The sequence below is a fragment of the Pelmatolapia mariae genome, linkage group LG20 (genome assembly GCF_036321145.2).
Source record: "Pelmatolapia mariae isolate MD_Pm_ZW linkage group LG20, Pm_UMD_F_2, whole genome shotgun sequence".
In the NCBI taxonomy this organism is placed as follows: domain Eukaryota; kingdom Metazoa; phylum Chordata; class Actinopteri; order Cichliformes; family Cichlidae; genus Pelmatolapia; species Pelmatolapia mariae.
Genome location: NC_086244.1, coordinates 16,328,533 through 16,347,019, shown reverse-complemented (window position 1 = coordinate 16,347,019; position 18,487 = coordinate 16,328,533). Strand labels below are relative to the sequence as shown.

Sequence of the window (18,487 nt, the reverse complement as noted above, 5' to 3'; positions counted from 1 at the left end):
CATGTATGTACAATAAAAGTGGAGATACATGTGCTGTAACTACAGGCATCATTATTGTTTATCATTCAGTGTAAATTTTATCTGCCTGAGTAATGCATCTACACAGCTCGCTGAGCAAGTACAAAGTTGACACTCCTGCTTCTTGTTGAAATACAGTCTTACAGTCTTCCCCGATGCCCAAAGATCTAAAACCAGTGGCTGAACTCACGGTTGCTACATCCTTTTTTTACTTACAGTCTGTGGTTTAGCCTCATAATTTATGTGTAATCTCACTGACAGACCAACAGACTCTTTGGAGGAGGAAATTCTCTTTAATAACTGACAGTTTTAAATCTTACAGTAAAGCGACTTTAAAAGTTAAAACTCAGGTAGCTACAAAGTGCAAAATCACTCAGCTGAAATCCTGAAAACATGAAAAACTTCACTTTATTCAAAGCAGTTTTTGCACCGACACAAATTCTATTAAAAAGGGAAAAGACTGAGCAAGAAAACTGTATCAAAACAGCTGGAAAGCATCAGGACAGATCACAGTGAGCCCTGAGAAGCACCTCTTCATGGGCGTCTGCATAGAGGTCAAAGGCCGTACACTAACAGGGAGTATTGCTTCCAGTATTTCACCCTCATCGCTCCTTCCTTTTTTGTATTTAATTTAAAACTCTAAATTCATAGAAACATAGAAATCTCTTTAAATAAAAGCAAATGTTTGAGATTCATTTTTAAATAAAGTCAACAAAAAAAAAAAAGAGGAAATGAGGAGGTGTAAATGTTCATAGCCGCCACACAGGACTGTACATTAGTGTTGCACGTGTAAAGTCACATCAAGAAGACCGCCGGTCTTCAGAATCCTCTCCTAAGAAGCTCCGCCCCTTCTCCCTTCTCATTGGATGACACAGAGCTCAGTGCTGGACTGATTGTGAGGCTCCTGCCCCCCCTCAGCGTCTCTAGGACTCCGGCCGTGCTCCTGCGCCGCCCCCTCCTGATCGTACAGCCCTGGCGGCTCTAGGCTCTGCCGCAGCTCCATCAGCAGCTCTTTCCCGTCACTCGAAGGCAGGTTTCCAAGGAAGTACTGTGGCGCCAGCTCCACAAACCTATGAGGAATCACGACAGGCGTCAACAGAGATGCTTAAAGGTGATAATAATCAGCACTAAGTGACAACAGCGTCTCAAAACACGACTCTTTTACGCCCTCATCCTTCACAGGCTGCTCAAGGCAGCTGAGAGAGTTGTGGAGGGTCTGATTTTTAAGTTAGATTATAATCTGCTCAGACACTGGAATTAAAAATGTTTTTCACTTTAATAAAGTTGCATGAAGCCACTTTTTTACTACATTGCAGCCAATTCGCAGCTTTAACTCACATCTGTGGGTGGACGTCAGAGGCGATGCGAATGCAGTTGTCGCGGGAGATGGTGAACTCGTGATAGAGGACCCAGCTGGGGGGGTCGGGCCGCGGCTGTCGACACAGGTAAGAGGAGAAGGGGTGAAGGTGAGCCACGTGGCGGTGAGTTAGCAGGAGGTAGTTACCGGAGCCGTCCACATCGTGAGCCACCTGAGGAGGAGGAGGAGTCAGTGTTACACTAATTCACCAAGTTGAAGAGCAGAACTATGGGTAAAAATATTTTTAAAATGAGGAGTTTACTTTGAGGAAGAAGCCTGAGATGAGAGCCCGCTTGATGTTCGTGCAGTTGTCTTGGCATCCGAAAGTGGGAGGAGAAACGGGAAGCTCTATCCGCTGCATCACCTCCAGCAGCTGCGCCCTGATCACCACAGCCAATCGCAGGGCGGCGTGACAGAGGAAGTTCGTCGTGCACCAGGCCTCATCCTGATTGTCTGCAGTGATCACACACAGGCAGGCCAGCAATCAGAGAGGGACCAGCAAAAGCAGTTATTGAATTTCAGGACTTGTACCCAGAAAACAGTGAAAATGTTTTGGGGGTTTTTTTCCCTATAGGCTTCAACTTTATTAATGTCAAATACAGCAAGGAAATGAGTCCACAGGCTGTTCTGTTAAATTTCTCTGTTTAATGGAAAAAAGTTGCCTAAAGCTTCTGAAAAATATTGCACCATCACTGCTGAGCACAGTACATCTGTGATGAAGGTTAAGTGTACGTACGCTCCAAGAAGGCATTATATATATTGATGAGAGTCATGTGATCTCCCTCTGTGTGCATCAGAGGCCTCCAGTGTGTGACGGCAGCCTCCTCTCTGCTGGGCTCTGCAGTGACGAAGCAGGAAGGAGCTGCAACAAGAAAACACAAAGATCAGATCAAATGTTCTTTATTAAAAGAGTCAATGTAGAACGAATGTCTCTCATTGGGCTTCACTTCCTGTAATGCTTGCTTACCCGTGAGCATCGCGGCTATTGTGAGCAGCTCGTCGACACAGTCGTACTCGCAGGCGGCGATCAGGGCTTTCGCCAGCGACGGCTCCAAGGGCAGCTCTGACATTATGATGCCGACCTCCGACAGATTTCCGTCGTCGTCCAGCGCTGCCAGATAGTCCAGGTCCTCCAGGGCCTGCATCAGGGCCTCAGGGGCTGGGGGGAGGGGGCAGAGAGAGGAGGGTATGAGGGTAAATCCAAACTACTACCACTCCACGAAGCAGCAGACTAATGTTAGAGAGCTAAAGAAGACTGTCTCCTTAGCATGGGTACAAACGTGTACCTCCTTCACTGTGTGCTCTGTGGCACAGAGGAGGTTTGCAAAAAGTCACCTGGTCTGTCCAGGAACTTGCACTGCCCCATGTCGGCAATATCCAGCCTCTTCAGCAGAAGCACCAGGTGGCTGAGGTTCTCCTCCATCACACCTGGACAGTGAGCCTCCGCCATCCCCTCTTCATACAGGGACTGGGAGTACAGACGGAGGCACAGGCCTAAAGGGTGAGAGAGAGGTCACAGTTAACAGCCATGGTGAAACACTGCAGGTCGATTTAAGCGACATATTAAAGGTATTTTCTGTAAACTCCTGTTTAAAAATAGTTCAAATCCTCCCAGAATTATCCAAAGCAGCCAGCAGACTGTGAAGAAAGATACAGAGCTAGGCCTCTCCCTGTCCATGTAATACCAAACTTTACCATAAGATGGCAGCATGCAGTCTGCCCAGAGGAACTGCACTATAACTACATGGAAACTTTTATTGACGATCCTGTTTTACACCTCACAGTCACCTAAAGTTAAAACCATTTAATCCCCGCTGTATTCTGCTCATGTTTAATGGTCTTCTTTTACTTCTGTAGAACCAATCACTGATACATTTATGCTATCATCTACTGAAAGGTTTTGGAAGTTACTGTTTGTCCCTAAATCCTGCACTGAGCTTATTTTGGGGGGAAAAAAAAGTTAGAATTTGTCGCTCCCTTTGCCTCTAATCAGTTGGTAAAATTACATCTAAACTAAATCTGTGGGAGTGAAACCTGAACAGATGGCGTACCTGGAAGGTGGCTGTTCACCCTCTGAGTGCGCATGTCCGCCTGGTGTTTGCTGATCGTCCTCAGAACCTGAGAGTTCGCTCTTATTTGTGGATTATAAACCTGCCACAGAACATCAATTAAATTCAAGCTCAAAAACAGGCCTGAATATGCGTAAAGTTTATTAAGTGATAATAAAAAGAGTACTTTTACATGAAATATTGCTGTTAATACAAAAACAAACTCACATTTTTTAGTTGGAGCCCCATGTCGATGACGTAGCGAATTCCAGGCAGTGAGAAGGACGCCTCTGCGAGTGCATCGGAGAGGATGACTTTCCTTTTAATGCCCACACCTCCAGAGCCGCCGTCCTCCCTCAGAGTGGACGCATCAGGGTCGGACTCGTAGATCCGCTGGGTAAGCCCACCCAGTCCAGCATGGAGGGGGAGGAGTCGCAGAGCGCCGAGCTGAGGACTCAAAGCTACACACTCCTTCTCCAGCAGGGCGGCGCACTCTTCTATTTCCTGTTTAACAGAGAGGAGACAGGACACGATCAAATCCACTGTGAGGGTGTGATTCAGGGGACACGTTTTCATCACCAGGCTGAAAAAAGCACTAACAGCTGCAGTTCCCCTGATGTCCACTGGAGCTGCAGCAGTGAGTCAGTCCCCATACACTCCCATGTTAAAGTGCCTGACATTAAAGCAGAAATAAACATTTACAACCTGATACATAACCGGTTTTGTCTCCATTGCCGATTTCCTCTTGTTTGTGCTGTTGGTTCCTTTTGGGGCATTTCTCTAAAAATAAAACAGCTTCCACAAACAAACAAGCACAAAAAAACCTCACCTAGCTTGTGCTCTGTGAGGTTAAATGATGCTCCTGCCAAAGTTTGATGGTTTTAGCTCTCTGATAGAAGACAAAGAAGTAAAAATATTCTAAATAAAGAGCACACTTAACAGAGTGAATGTTTTTAGGTGGCCTGCTGTCACCTGCAGCTGTCCTTCTCTTCTAGCGTTGCTTCTCCAAACTGAGGACGAGCTGATTGTCACTTAGTGGCAATTTAAAAAGAACTTGACACTGTTCCAGTCCAGGTAATCCTAACTAAACCACCCTCGAGGGAGACCAGGCCTCAACAGTGAGTGAAGGAGCAGGAGGTGTGGTGATGTTGACACAAAGGGAGTTTAAATGAGAGTCTAAAGTGAAGGTCAATATGTACAGAAAGCACATGAGGGATTTCTGCATATTTGTAGTTTCATTTGAGCTGGGACATCAGACACCTGCAAAGCCCCAGACACCTCTCAGGCAGAGCTGACCTTATTTCACTGCTCTGCAGGACAAAGGTGGTGAAACTCTACAGCTCAGAATAAAGAATGAAGATCGGTTTGGGTAATTTGCTTTGTGTTAAAGTGTAAAAACTAAACACTGTGTTAAAGGAATAAGATCAGGTGTCATTGTACCAACAGGCCCAGGTGTTGTTTACTTTGTTTGAAACAGAGATAGCTCAGTAGGTGGTGTGTTCGCCCCATGATTGGAAGGTCGGGGGATCGAATCCACCGAACCCTGAGGTACCCCTGAGCAAGGTACCGTCTCCGCACACTGCTCCCCAAGTGCTGGACTGGTGGCTGCCCACTGCTTCACTGAGTGAATGGGTTAAATGCAGAGGACTAATTTCCTACAGACTAATTTCCTATGGGATTAATATAGTCTACATTATTATTAAATCAGTCTTTGGTTTAGTTTTTGTTAAATGATTCATGCTTTCCTTCATCTGAGGTTGTATTTAAATTATTTTCATGCCTGCTGATGTGCAGATTAATTTTTAAAGATATTCTGTTACAAAAAACCTCGGAGGATCTACTTTCTTCTCCGTGGCTGTTTACTCGTGTACCTGTGCACTGGCCAGAAACACCATCACGTCTCCTTCCTCTCCTCTCCGGTGCAGATCCAGCACCATGTGACAGGCGACGGCGGTGGGTTCCTTCCCCGCCGAAAGCTCCCTGTACAGTGTCTCCACCTCCGCGTTCACAGCCTTCCTTTCCACTGCTCCACCCTCTTCCTCCTCCTCCTGGTCTCCATTAGCAGGCTCTGAGGGGAGGTTGTCCAAGGAGAGGTGAGGGACAGAGGGTCCCAGGAAGGTGGCAAGCCGAGGGGCGAGAGTGGAGTGAGTGAGGAGGACCACTCGGAAGTTGTCGGGCCTTTGGCGGCAGACGTCGCACAGCAGGCCAAGCAGCACGTCTGTGGGCACTGTGCGCTCCTGGAGCTCGTCCAAGACCACGACGCCGTACTGATGCAGCAGGGGGTCTGACATCATTTCCTCCAGCAGCAGCGTGTCGCTGACAAACCTGCAGAGAGGGCATCAAAACAGGACACGTGGATCAATCTCAGAGGAAACTAAAGGTGTACAGAGAATAAGAATTGAAGGTGAGGCTGTGAGCTGAAGAAAGGCCGAGGAATATTCTCATCCAGAACCAAAGAAATCCAGAGATGCAGAAGTTTAGACTTTAACATGGATCAAATTTTTCATGCAGGTTCGTTTCAGAGTCTTTTCAAAGAATAACAAAAGGAATAATTTGATACTCGCTTCCTTGTTGTGAGTTAAATGAGAACAGGGAACGAGCTGCAGTAGCTCCGTTCAAAACAATCCTTATTTATCTTTTATCGAGCCTTTATGTAACCACTCGGTTCATCTAACTGAAACGAGCCATTTCAGCTCCCGTCTTTTTAAGACCCCCCTGACTGATCACCTTCTGGAAGCCTGCAGAGGGGCATCATCCAATGCTTATAAGATATACTGCCTGTACCTGCTGGATTAGAGTATAAACGTGTTATGAAGTGATGGCAGCTGATCTTGAAAGCAGAAGAAAGACAATATCTAGTGTAAATGTTGAAGCAAAGATTCAGAGCAGTCTAAGGTTTACCGCAGATTAATTACTTTTACTTACGATTACCTAATTGTTTGAAACTGACAACAAGAAGCAGTGCTGCTCTGTTCTATGCACTGTGTGGCTCATTTTTTAAATAACATTATAATTCACAATAAAAAGCATTTATCTTAAAAATATATTGTATTTAAAGATACAAGAGACAAACTAAAGGAGAAATTTCAGAGTAATCTGAATACTTTTTATTTGCCACTACAGAAATGAAATTACTTTGAAGACAGCATAAGATTTTTAGACGATCTAACCTGAGCATGGTGTCAGGTGTGCAGCCGTCATCGTTGGGCACTCTGTAGCCGACCTCCAGACCCAGGCTGAGGTCCATCTCGTCGGCCACGCGCAGGGCCAGACTCACCGCCGCCACCGAGTGAGGCTGCGAGCAGCACACGAGGCCATGAGAGAACTCGTAGGAGAGCGCATACTCCACGCACCACTGAGGAACCTGCAGTGAGCACATGGGGAGGACAGAGGTCACACAATGTTTTTAGACTTAATAAAGTTCTTCAAAGCCAATAATTCACACTATACTTATGCAACATCGTGAGGTTTTGGATGGACTGCTGTCATTTGGCTGTAAGCATTCAAATTCTGAGTGCTGCTTGTGATTGGTTCTCTTGTTTGAATTTGCCCTCATCTGCTAGTCAAGTCTGCTCACTGAGCCTGCCATGCCTGCGACCAGCCAACCACTGCCATGCTGCATGACCTCAGACACCACAAGAAACCAGTGCACAAGTCCCAAAACCTGCACCTGACCTACCTTTAGTCGTCTTCAAAAGGTGCAGAAACCAGTGGGTGACATCACCATGGCTACATCCATCCCTTATTAACAGCAATAAATAAACCACCAACAAGTGTCATCTACGCATTACCAAAGAGAACAAGCTGGGCCTTAAATGGAGCTTAAATCCATATTTAATCAAAGCTTTCATTTGATCTTAAGAGGGGGAGGGGGAAGCTGATGTGGACCCAAACTAAGAATAAAGAATTAAATACAAAATAAGCAAAATATTCAGACCCAGAATATACAAAAATGTACCCTTATGACACGTTTTTGTTCTTCTAAATTAAACCTTGAAGAGGAAATCAGGACTCATCAACACCGAGTAAAAACAGAAGAAATTACTGACATACAGCGAGCGCACTGAGGGGCAAAGGTCAAAGTGATAACAGCTATGTGACCCAGAATCAGGTTAATAAACAGTCAGCGCAGATAAAGGCTGTAACACAAAAAGAAAGACAAAGTGATGGTATCACAGAAAACAGCCGATCAACAGAGACCGAAGCAACGAGCTCATAAAGACTCACAGAGAGGAGGAGAAGGAGGAGGAGGTGCTAGAAATGAGATCTGTGGGTGTTTCAGGACGGAATGAGCGTTCAGGTTACAGCACAGCACTGTGAATCTATCACATTGGTTTAATGGTGTCATTCATTAGCCTGTGGGTGGATGTAACTATGGAGCAGGTATATAGATAACCAGATCATCCCTGAGAAACAGACCAGGCACAGAAACCACCTCTAGGCCTGCAGTTCCTCTAGTCCACTCGAGGCTGGTTCCAAACATGAGTCATGTTAAAAGGCGGGGTGTCAGACTGGACACATACAGCTCAGTCTGATCTTAAATGAGTGAGACCAGTAAAACCACCATAAAGCACACAGGCTTCTAAACCAGCAAAACTCAAAACACAGTTTGAATTTACAAAGAAAAGACCAAAAATCAGGCCTCGTTTTTGATGCCAAACGTAGCTGTGCAAAGTGTAAGATAGAGAGGGATTATTTTGATGCGAGTCATGCAAAGTGTCTCTAGTAGAGTCCAAGAATAAAAATATGGATTAGGAAATTCTCTAAATGGGAGCAACTGGGAGGCAGTCACAGATCTGACTGGCTTTGTTACATTTTCGAAAAAAAAAGAAGTTTTCCTGCCTGTGGTTACCTGCGTGCTTTTCCCAGACCCACTGGGCGCGCTCAGTAAGACCATGTTGTGGCTCTCGAGGTGCTCCAGCAGACTCTGCCTGAGTCGCCACACTGGAAAGCGCTGCCTCTCCTCCAGCAGGGCATAGTATCGCGAAGAAAAAGGCAAACCATCATACGGGTTCACCTCCAGGTCTCCCAGTCCTTCATCCTCACCGCCTCGACTTCCTCCGTCTTCTTCATCGTCCAGATCCCCGCTTAAGAGGGAAGACACGGACAGTGAGTCCAGAGCTGTGGAGGGCCGAAGTTGGGAGGCAGAGGCAGTGGATGGCTTTGCTGCCATCGGTGATGACATCATCAGCAGGTTATCTGAGATTCCTTAGATTACCTGCAGAGAGCAAAAAAACAACAACTAAAGGTCACAACGAGCAAAGTTCACCACTTCCTGCAAAACCAGAGAGGAAGAGTCTGAGGGCCCAGACTACTTCCTGAGACTTCACAGGAACCTGCAGCATGTTTGGTATGTAGCTGAGGAATGTGCATCTCCGCCCAAACGCCACCGTGGTCATCAGACAGCTGCAGCACACACCCGCTGCCTGCTGCTCGGCTCACTTATTAATGTGTGAGGAAGACAGAGAAGCAGATAAAAGCACAAGAAGAGGGAAAACACTGAGGTAGGGATGTGCAGCGAGAGTTCAATTTTTGATCTATTTTTAGATCATGATCACGCCTAATTTGTCCTCAGGGTTTGACTCAGTTCAGTGGGAACTGTGAGGTGTCTTTATGTAAACAGCAAAAAGTGCTCTGTATGGCCAAAAACATCCAAACACACACAAAGCAAAACCAAAACCAGCAGGTGGAAGTTAAACAGATGACAGAGGCCGTCTACAGATTTTGCTTCATGTGCCACACCCTCCTCACCTCCCTTTCCCTCCTGCTGAAATGCGCCCCTCCCTGAGTGTCTCCTTTTTGTGTTTGTGTGGTTTCAGGTGTGCCGGAGTCAGACCAGAAGCACACCGGATGAGAGCAGCTCCATAATCAAATACTCAGTCCTGCCAAATGTGCCGGCGCCAAGCCAAATTTATCCACCTGTGCTGCTTTTCAGCACTCGGCCTTTGTTGCTGGTTTCCCAGCATTCATCCTTTTCTATGTCTTCTTTACAGTCTCCAGATATGCTGCTAATAAGCCTCCCTTCCCACTCCACACTAACCCCCCCTAATCCTGCTCCCATCTATCCAGACAGTACATCAATATATTTTATTTTATTTAAGCCTCTCTGCAGCTTGAAGACATGTTTTTCGATATGTACTGGATTATTAATTATCATTAAAAACTCCTCGATTATGTTAAGGTGAGAAAAACTACTCAGACCGCCTGGATACTCCTGCTCAGTAGCCCACCCACTTCTGTTTACGAGGAGCAACCAATCAGAAGAGAACTTTATAAGATGAAGGAGGATTATTTTTTAATTTGAAGCATGCTAAGCTACTCATATGCTCAATACATAGCTTGAAATGAGCAGAATGGATCTGTTGTTAATGAAAGATGAGAAACAGAAGCAGGTCATTCATGTCGATGTCTGCTTCCTTGCTCTACTCTGCTACTGAAAACTGTTCGGTTAGATGTGGCTGGTCTGAACCCATCATATCAGCCTCTGGCAGAGGGGATATTCCTAACATGCCATCTCAGTCACACAGAAGCTCCACCTACTTCTGTTTATGAGGGGCAGCCAATAATTTAAAAGCACTGTCAAAGAGAGAATAGCTAAATAAGACCATTATATAATAAAGAAGGTTTATTTTGAAGTGTGACTCATGCAAAGCTATTCAGTTCAGTCTAGAAATAAAAAATTTGGAGCAGAATAAGTGGAGGGGATTATCTAATATGAATCACTCATGGGTGGAGCCACCACCAGGTTCAGGTGTTAATGAAAACCACTGATTAGATTTGGATGACAAACAAAAGACCTTCTCTTGTGACTCTACAGCAGAGACAGTGGAGTCTCTGTTTAGGAGAAACTCGGGTTTAAAAACAGCCTCTGAGAAATAAGCCTGTATCAGGGTGATGTGGCACCTTTCTGACCTTTAACCTTAATAAGCCTGACGAGTCTATTTAAACAGACTAATGTCACAGCAGTCAGCCGCCCGCTCCTCTTTTCTTATCTCTGAGAGCCATTTTAATGCCAACGGGTCACCTGACTTGGCCGAGAGGGAGGAAAGCCAGCACAGCAACGAGCCGTCACAGGTACGCCTTCTTACCTGAGAGACATACCGGTCGACAGGTGAAGAAGCCCCGCTGAACCAGCCCGCCCTCCGCTCCTCCTGTTGTTGTTGTTGTCGGTTCAGAAAAAAAGCCGGCTTCACGTACCGGACAGCAGCGAGACAGAGACCGGGACAGACATCCGCTCACCGGCCCTCTCCGTGAATCCTCCCCGGGCCCGCTGATCTCTTCACTGCTGACAAAGATAACGATAAAGGCGGAGGAGGTGTCTGCGTTAGCTGCCAGCCGCCATGTTGGCATGTCGAGCTGTCAAAGCTCGTGTTGCTTTGAGGAAACCTCGGAGAGTTCAGAGCGTGACGGAGAGGCGTTCACGGAATAAGCTCGACATTTTTACTTGAGTAAAGACAGCCCAGTTAATATTTTCTTCCATTTCCCCTCCCACATCCCTTTATTTGTTTGTTTGTTTTTTACTTATGAAGAAATTAAAATTATGTGTATTATTTGGACATCAAGGTCAGCAGTTAACTACGTCTCTCTGAGATCTGTGGCGCGACCCCGAGACAACCACGGTAATACAAGAAGAATTAAGATTGTTAAAAACAAATGAATAAAATAAAATACAAAAAGTGTACAATGTCACACAAAAAATGAATAAATATTTAAATAAATAAAAACTTCTTTTTTTGCCTACCCCGTTTGGATCTTTAGCCATCAGAATTGTTGTCTGAAGGCCAAGAAAGATGCCTAGCGGATTTACTTTACCAATTGGATCATCATGGCCTTGCCATATTGGTCCATTTGATTGACCTTTATTATAATTATGTATTTATTTGATTTGATTTTTGGTTGTTACAGACATGACTGGGGGATAGGACAGGGAGAAAGAATGAAAGAAAGAGAGGGAGAGAAAGAAAAATAGAGGGGAGAAGAGATGGTGAGAAAGGGGGGAAGAAAAAAAAGAAAAACAAACAAAACACCTGGATCACCTGTATGGAGATAAAAAAAAAAAAAAACAGAAGAGAAAACAAACAAAAAAGAGCAACATAATAAATACAACACCATCACAATAAACTAGCTAACAGTAGATACTAAATATTACATGTTATTGTGCAGTACGCAAGATCGAGAGAGCACAATGTGCTTTGAGGTAGCAGCCAAGAAAGGTGTAGTTTGTGTCTGTGAACACCCGTGTGTACACCTGTGTGGATCAGCACGCTTGTATTCAAAAGGTTTCTCCATGTAACGATCTACTAGGGAGTGTGGGGAGCCATAGCCCCGTCCCCCAGGGCATGAAGCAGGTATGGAGGAGATCCAGTCCCGAGGCCCCAGAATACGAATGAATGTTAGTTTTGATGTTTGATGAGTAAGCTTTAAAAAAAATTCTTTATGTAATTTTATATTCATGTGTCTGTATTTCATATATTTCTGTATTTTCATAATTAACAGTTTAGATTGATTTATTTCAGTATGTATACACTGAATGTTATCTGTTTTAAATGTATTTTAACAATAATTTGTTTAATTCTGTATTTTTTTATGTTGATTATTTATGAAGATTTATTTTTAAATATTTATTTCTACATTTATTATGGCATGATGCAAGTATTTATTTCTGTATCTGTATTTTAAAATTTGCTGTACTACACTGATATTTATCTAATATAAAGTATATCTATAGCCACATCCACTGGATAAGCAGTTTAATTAACTAATTTATTTATATTTTTGCACATATGTATTCCTGTATTTTTATATTTATTTCTAAATCTTTATATTTCATTAATGAAATTTATAACTCTATATTTCTAATTTTTATAAATATATTTGGATATTTATGTATGTCTACATTTATTTAGGTTCCTCCACCTTCCGTTCTGTATTCATATATTAGTATTTACTTTAAACCACGTTTTTTCAGTCATTTGGTCACAGGGCAGCTTTAAGGAGCCAAAAAGAGTATATTTTATCAAAATAAATGTGCAATCTTACCATAATTTTTGACAAAAGTGATAGTGACAGGAATATTTATCTGTTGGTGTGTGTGTGTGTGTTCTTTCCCCCTCCCTCAAATCTGGAAAACTTTAACATTTAAAGTAGTGTTTGTAATTACCATCTGGAAATTTTAATTGATACATTCCCCAGCAGAGGGCAGTGTTTTACCAGTGGCTGTGTTTAAAGGTTTAATATTTCTTCAGCTGATTCCTCTTCAACATGACACACAAAAACAGAAGTTTTAAAATGATTTCAGGCCCCAAAAGTACAAAAAGTACTTGATACTGATATGTAGGTGCCAAAATATGATGAAGAATGACATGCCAAAAATGTATTTGTACAAAAATATGTTTGACATTTCAGGGTGAGCTGTCATGAAAGCTAGACTGTTTTTATCTGTTGACCAACTCATAACTTAAAAATACATAAAGGCCTCAAACATCCTTTTAGTGTTTCCATGACTGCATGACTAGAGTGATAAATTTAGTAAAACAGCAGCTGAGACGGTTAAAGTTATAAAAATTAGCTTCATTTTATTTGTCACATACAGTTTGAAGCTGTGGAGAGACGGCTTCGTTTCAGGTGTGAAAACACAAAAGTCATATGACACAACAGGCCAAAGTCCACCTGAGGACTCACATGATTCCTTTGCCATCAATATCATTCACTAAATCCTGATAAGCAGGTTCAGAGATCAGCGACGTGCTGCCACAGTCACCTGACCTGAAAACTGTTTAATGTCCACTCAGGTGTAGTAAGTCATGCCATTCTTCCTCGCCGCGCTCACAGACTGGATTGTCTCTCTCAGTCTGTCCTCCCAGTCTTCGCACCAGTTCTGGCTCCGCTCCAGCTCCTGATAACGGGTCGGCAGCTTTTCCAAAGCCAGCACCGCCTCTGGAAGGTCAAAGGTCAAAGCTGCCTTCTCCACTGCTGCCTGAAACTTGGCCGGAGAAGCAGTTGCAATGTAACATCTGTAACGAGAGAAAAGTGGACTTAACACTCAGATGTCACATGCCTCCCAGCAGGCTATTACTACTGCTAACTAAGTTTATTAGAGGGATGAGAGACTCAGTGAACTATCAGCTGATTATTATCTGTCACAGAATAAAGTATCTGCAGAGGAGAGCCTCAAGAACAGCGTGAGCACAGGTGATATGACTGAATATTTAAACTTGGCATGTCTGACCTGTTGAGCTGGGCACTGTGAGGACAGTGGTAGTGATGCCAAACTGCCACAGCTGTGTGAGGACACAGCACATACTGGTTCTCCTCCCAGCAGCTCCTCATGGTCTCCAGGATCCCCTCGTCCGTCACTGTCCCCGTCGACAGAACCTGTGAAAGCTGAAAAGGAAAAAATCAGATTAGACCCTCAGAGGAGAAGCACTGGAATGAACCAGCTAGGCTAGGTGACGGGTACCAGTCTGCGGTGGTTCTCAGGCAGCGAGTGTCGGTGCGAGCGCTGAAACTCCTCCATCATTGTCTTCACTTTGGCGCCGTCTCTGCCCAGCAGCAGCCAGAACACTCGCTCCATGTTGTATGGGTCCTGCAGGAGACAAATAAACCAGAGACATGTCACCTGTGTCGCCACCCACCTGTCAGTCAAAGAGGCCACGCCTCTAATAATGGAAACTTTAAGCCTTTATACAATTTAAACAGGTGAGACCAGGTGAGATTTACCCCTGTGCAGCTGATATAAAGGAGGAAATCTTCAAGTGAACATCAGAGGAACTGCACTGTAATAAAATGCTTAAGCCATCAGGCTGTCTGAGGACTGAAGGAAATAGATACACTCTGCACACATGAGCAGGTGTAGTGTCTCTACCTGGATGTCTATAGCCGGGGCCAATGTCTGTGTGACATTAGCCGCCATGGAAAAGTCACCGCTGGTTACCATCCTGTGCACGATGTCATTGGAATTCACCATGGCAACCAGTTTCAAGGGGAGTCCCATCTGCTTTACGATGAGGCCGGCTGACCAAAAAGAAAAGAGACAGGAACAGCTTTTATAAGGAGGCACTAGTGTAAGGACAGAGAGACAGACACACAGAAAAAAAGAGGACCAAAACGACAAGATTATTACTGCTGTTCATAGATATCTAAGAGTATATGATTTAACTTTAATACAGAAAAAGAAAGAAAAAGAAAAGCAGGGTCTGGAGAGAACTGAGCAAAATCACAGAACTACGTGTTAGAAAAAGACTTTTCAGAGTCTTACTGGCAGCTGTGGTGACACTTTTCTTCTTAAGACTCCACAAAATATATGTGCTGCAGACAGGAAACATACTGACTAATGGAAACCATCAGTTTCAAAATAAGAGAGAAAGGTTTTTTGGTGTCTGCAGTGATCAGGACATTGCAAAGGTCTGCTGCACTGAAGAGAGCTGAGCTTCTGTTTTGATAGAAAAGTTGATCCATGAAGTTCAAGCTCAAACATCACTAAGCTCCTCCTCCTTTTCTGACTGATGGTAGTGTTAGGAGAATCCACGGTCTGTGATATAGTCTCTGCAGATAAATCCATTTCTTTCTGCATCAATAGGTAAATCTGCATCAATTTACCTCATTTCATGGGTACGAAATCAAACTGTGGAAAAACTTCACACTTTGAGAGACAGGGCGAGGAGCTTAGAGAGGAGTCGATGCTCCTCCACATCAAAAGAGTCAGTGAAGGTGGTTCAGCATCCGACCAGGATGCCTCCTGAACACCTTCTAGATGTGGTGCTGTGGGAATGTGCGACTGGGAGGAGCTCGGGATGGATTGTAACGATAAAGAAAAACATTATTTGTTTCATATTTGGAAAATTCTTGATGTTTCCTGGATGCTGAGGACGCTGATCTGCAGCCAGGACCCAGATAAGCGGATGTTATTTTTGACAATATAATAAATAAAACTGAGTAACTGAAACCTCCCTTTTTAAATAAAAATGGTTTTTAAAAAAGTAATGCTGGTGATTTTACTTTGGCTCTCAGATCAGTCTGACCAAGATTTCTCACATGGATGAGAAATCTTACATTATCAACCCACCTGTGATGTTTCCTGCCCCTCCCGTGGGAACCACCACCTCTAGCTCCGGCAGCGCTGCGCCCACATCATCCTGCTTCACCCCACTGAGCTCCAAGTAGACGTAGACGAAGTGGGCGAGCTGGACCATGACCCTGGACCAGTTCACTGAGTTGAGGCTCATGAGGCCGTGAGACTTAACAAGCTCCTGGTCGGCAAACAGGCGGCGCAGTGGTTGGTCTATGTCATCAGAGCTGCCGTCGGCTACAGACGGAGTGAGATTGATTCAGAGAAACTTTATACGAATAAAACACGCAGCTGTTTGAGCTTCTCTGAGTGTACCTGCAAAAACATGGACGTTATCCTTCATGCAAGAGATCATGTGTTTCTCTTGCACTGGAGTGATGCGTCCACGGGGGTAAACCACCACCACATCCAGCCCAGGGAGACCTTTGGCACTCTGGATGGCCGAGCCGCCGGTATCCCCAGACGTACCTGAGGATGACATTTATGCCAGTTTTTCACCTGCATCTAGTTATTTGGTTTTATCACATAATAAAAACATGTTTCCCTCTCACCTACGAGAACAGTCGCCCTGCGGTTCTCTTTTTGCAGGAAGTAGTTTAGGAAGCGTACAGTGCAGGTCATAGCCAGGTCCTTAAAGGCCAGGGTGTCTCCATGGAAGAGCTCCAGGACGGACAGACCCCCCTTCAGCCGGGCAATTCGAACTACCTCCGGCACAGAGAAGCCAGACAGGGCTTCACCCACGAGGACTGGGAGAGAGAAACACAGGACTCACCGATTATCTGATCAGTTCTACCTGCATGCAACGGTGAATTTTTCCCCCCAGCTCACCTTCCAGGTCGTCTCTGGGGATCAGCTGAGAAGGGATGAACAGTGAAGCGACCTCCACCACCACTTTGGTGTAGGACAGCCCCTTCCAGCTCCTCAGGGTGTCGGGGCTCAGCAGAGGCAAACTCTCGGGCATGAACATCCCTCCATCTGGGGCATAGCCCGAAAACAGCACATCCCGGAAGTCCCAGCCCCTGACCCCCCCACGAGTACTGCAGTACTGCATCCTACACGCCTGTGAAGGAAGGTAACAGTCATCATATCCTGATCTGAGTTCTGTGACATCATTCTGCATCATCTGCCAGGGTGCACTTCTCTGAAACTATGTGTGTGTGTGTTTTTCTGTAAAGCAAAAGTTTATAAGAAAAGCTTGAATTAAAGCCACACTTTATGCTGTTATTGGTACAGGTTCATCAGCAGTCTTGACACAGACAATACCAACATGTGAATGAGTGAAAGTTTTGACTGCCATTGTACACATCCTTGGACAGCAGGACTAAAACACTAAGAGTAAATAAACATATTATTTCTTTCACAATTTTTTTTTTAAACGATTATGGAAACTTAGTTCTGTGTGTGATTTTTGTGTGTGTGACTTTTATTGTGAAAGGGACCAGGAAAAGGCTGTTTTCATGCATGTGTAAAAAAAATCAGCTTTGTCTGTGGTGACACAGAGTAAACAGATTTTAGAGTAAACATAAACATGTTGTGACCTTTATGAGTTATATTAAGCAGTAAATGAGCACTTTAAATTTTACTTGTTATTATTTTGTGGCAGATATTGTTCCTACAAAGAAAGCACATTTCACACTGCCAACTATAAAACACACACTTACTACTCTGCACTGAGCAGAACTGCTGCAGTCCTTTTTTCATAATTCAGAAGAACTAACTCACAGAGTTGCTTTTTAACCAAAGCTTTCTAAACTTCGAGGCACGGCTCTACTAACCAGGAAGAAAAAACCTGGACTTTGGAACAACCGTCCCGAAACGAGGACACACTTACTTAATATAAAGTCAGTCTAACTAAGATTTTCCCAGGTTTTCACACACATCCATGTCAGCGATATTTTCTGATTTCACTGAAAATAAAACACAGTGAATAACCGTCACATAATTCTAACATAAGCTTTGGTTCTCATTATTTTGATTGTGTTACATAAAATCTAACTGTTCTATCAAGTGCACAGTGTGAAGCACCAAAACACCCACCTGTTAATCGTGCACTAACAGTGATTTTAATAAAATGCGGTAAATAAATCAAAGCCATCAGACACCGACACATGAAATTAATCTGGTACTATAACTATTATCAATCTTGAAGCTCAAGTTAACCTTCTTCTGAAAGTCTGCCGTTTGAAATTTGTTTTAAAACTATTTTTTTTTTACCACTAATTTGAGTTTTTTTTTTTAAGGTAAATTATTCTGAATCAGTGTTGGTGATGCAACTGTTTTTAAATGAACCCTTTCGGCTGCAGCAGGTTTAAGTGAACCTCTACAAGAGTTTAGGTGATTTTTGAACAGGGCAGCCTCCTGTGATCAGGTAAGAACACAGCTGCGGGTAACACCACACCTCCTGAGGCCAAAGAAATGAGATTAAATGAATATTTCTAAACAAAAGCGGTAACTTCATGTCAGCTAACATTTGTTTATCCTCTGCAGGGTTTTCTAATCTGTTTATACCTATATTAATATGCTGAGTGGGGTGCTCCTAAAGCAGTTTTCACATGACTAAGGTTGCAATCATCACAACAAGCCACAATAGAAAAAACAATCAGGATTTCATGAATAAAAATCAGTTTAACATAGTGAATTCTCATCAAACATACAGTGTGTGCGGTTCTGTGTTCGCTAAAATAGGCAGTCATTAATTTTAAGCGTTAGTTTTTGCTTTTAAAGCCGCTAAAACTAGCCACGCTACCTTCAGTCTCCAGGGTTCCGAAGAAACGACGGGAGAAGTGAGAAGTGGCCGTTAGCTTAACGTTTTTTACGGAGCGGGGGGGGGAACAGGCGCGTGTAGGCAAAGACATCATCTTACTCTTCTTTCTTAGTGTCCCTCTTTTGCTAAACTGAAAAAACCCTACTTTAAACACATCTAATAGTGAAGAAATGTGAACTTTGTGTGAAGCTTATTTATCCATAAGCGGCATTTTCATCAGCGAACTGGGCTCA

The 18,487-nt window shown here is 43.9% G+C and overlaps 2 protein-coding genes across 2 annotated transcripts; both read right to left on the bottom strand.

Annotated features, from left to right (window-relative positions):
- Window positions 1-306: 306 nt before the first annotated feature.
- Window positions 307-10,992, bottom strand: dqx1 (DEAQ box RNA-dependent ATPase 1). Its single transcript, XM_063464838.1, has 12 exons — window positions 10,512-10,992; window positions 8,276-8,641; window positions 6,594-6,787; window positions 5,295-5,748; window positions 3,652-3,927; window positions 3,427-3,526; window positions 2,711-2,869; window positions 2,343-2,534; window positions 2,112-2,237; window positions 1,638-1,828; window positions 1,357-1,547; window positions 307-1,088 (listed from the first exon to the last, which is right to left on the bottom strand). Exons 2-12 carry the CDS (start codon window positions 8,609-8,611, stop codon window positions 878-880), a joined length of 2,430 nt encoding a protein of 809 aa, XP_063320908.1. The 5' UTR covers window positions 8,612-8,641; window positions 10,512-10,992; the 3' UTR covers window positions 307-877.
- Window positions 10,993-12,996: 2,004 nt separating this feature from the next.
- On the bottom strand, window positions 12,997-18,461 carry thnsl2 (threonine synthase-like 2). The gene is made up of 9 exons (XM_063464170.1): window positions 18,237-18,461; window positions 16,319-16,550; window positions 16,042-16,236; window positions 15,806-15,958; window positions 15,488-15,727; window positions 14,288-14,436; window positions 13,883-14,008; window positions 13,652-13,806; window positions 12,997-13,436 (listed from the first exon to the last, which is right to left on the bottom strand). The coding sequence occupies exons 2-9, from the start codon at window positions 16,539-16,541 to the stop codon at window positions 13,211-13,213; spliced, it is 1,467 nt and encodes a 488-aa protein (XP_063320240.1). The 5' UTR covers window positions 16,542-16,550; window positions 18,237-18,461; the 3' UTR covers window positions 12,997-13,210.
- Between the last annotated feature and the right edge of the window lie 26 nt (window positions 18,462-18,487).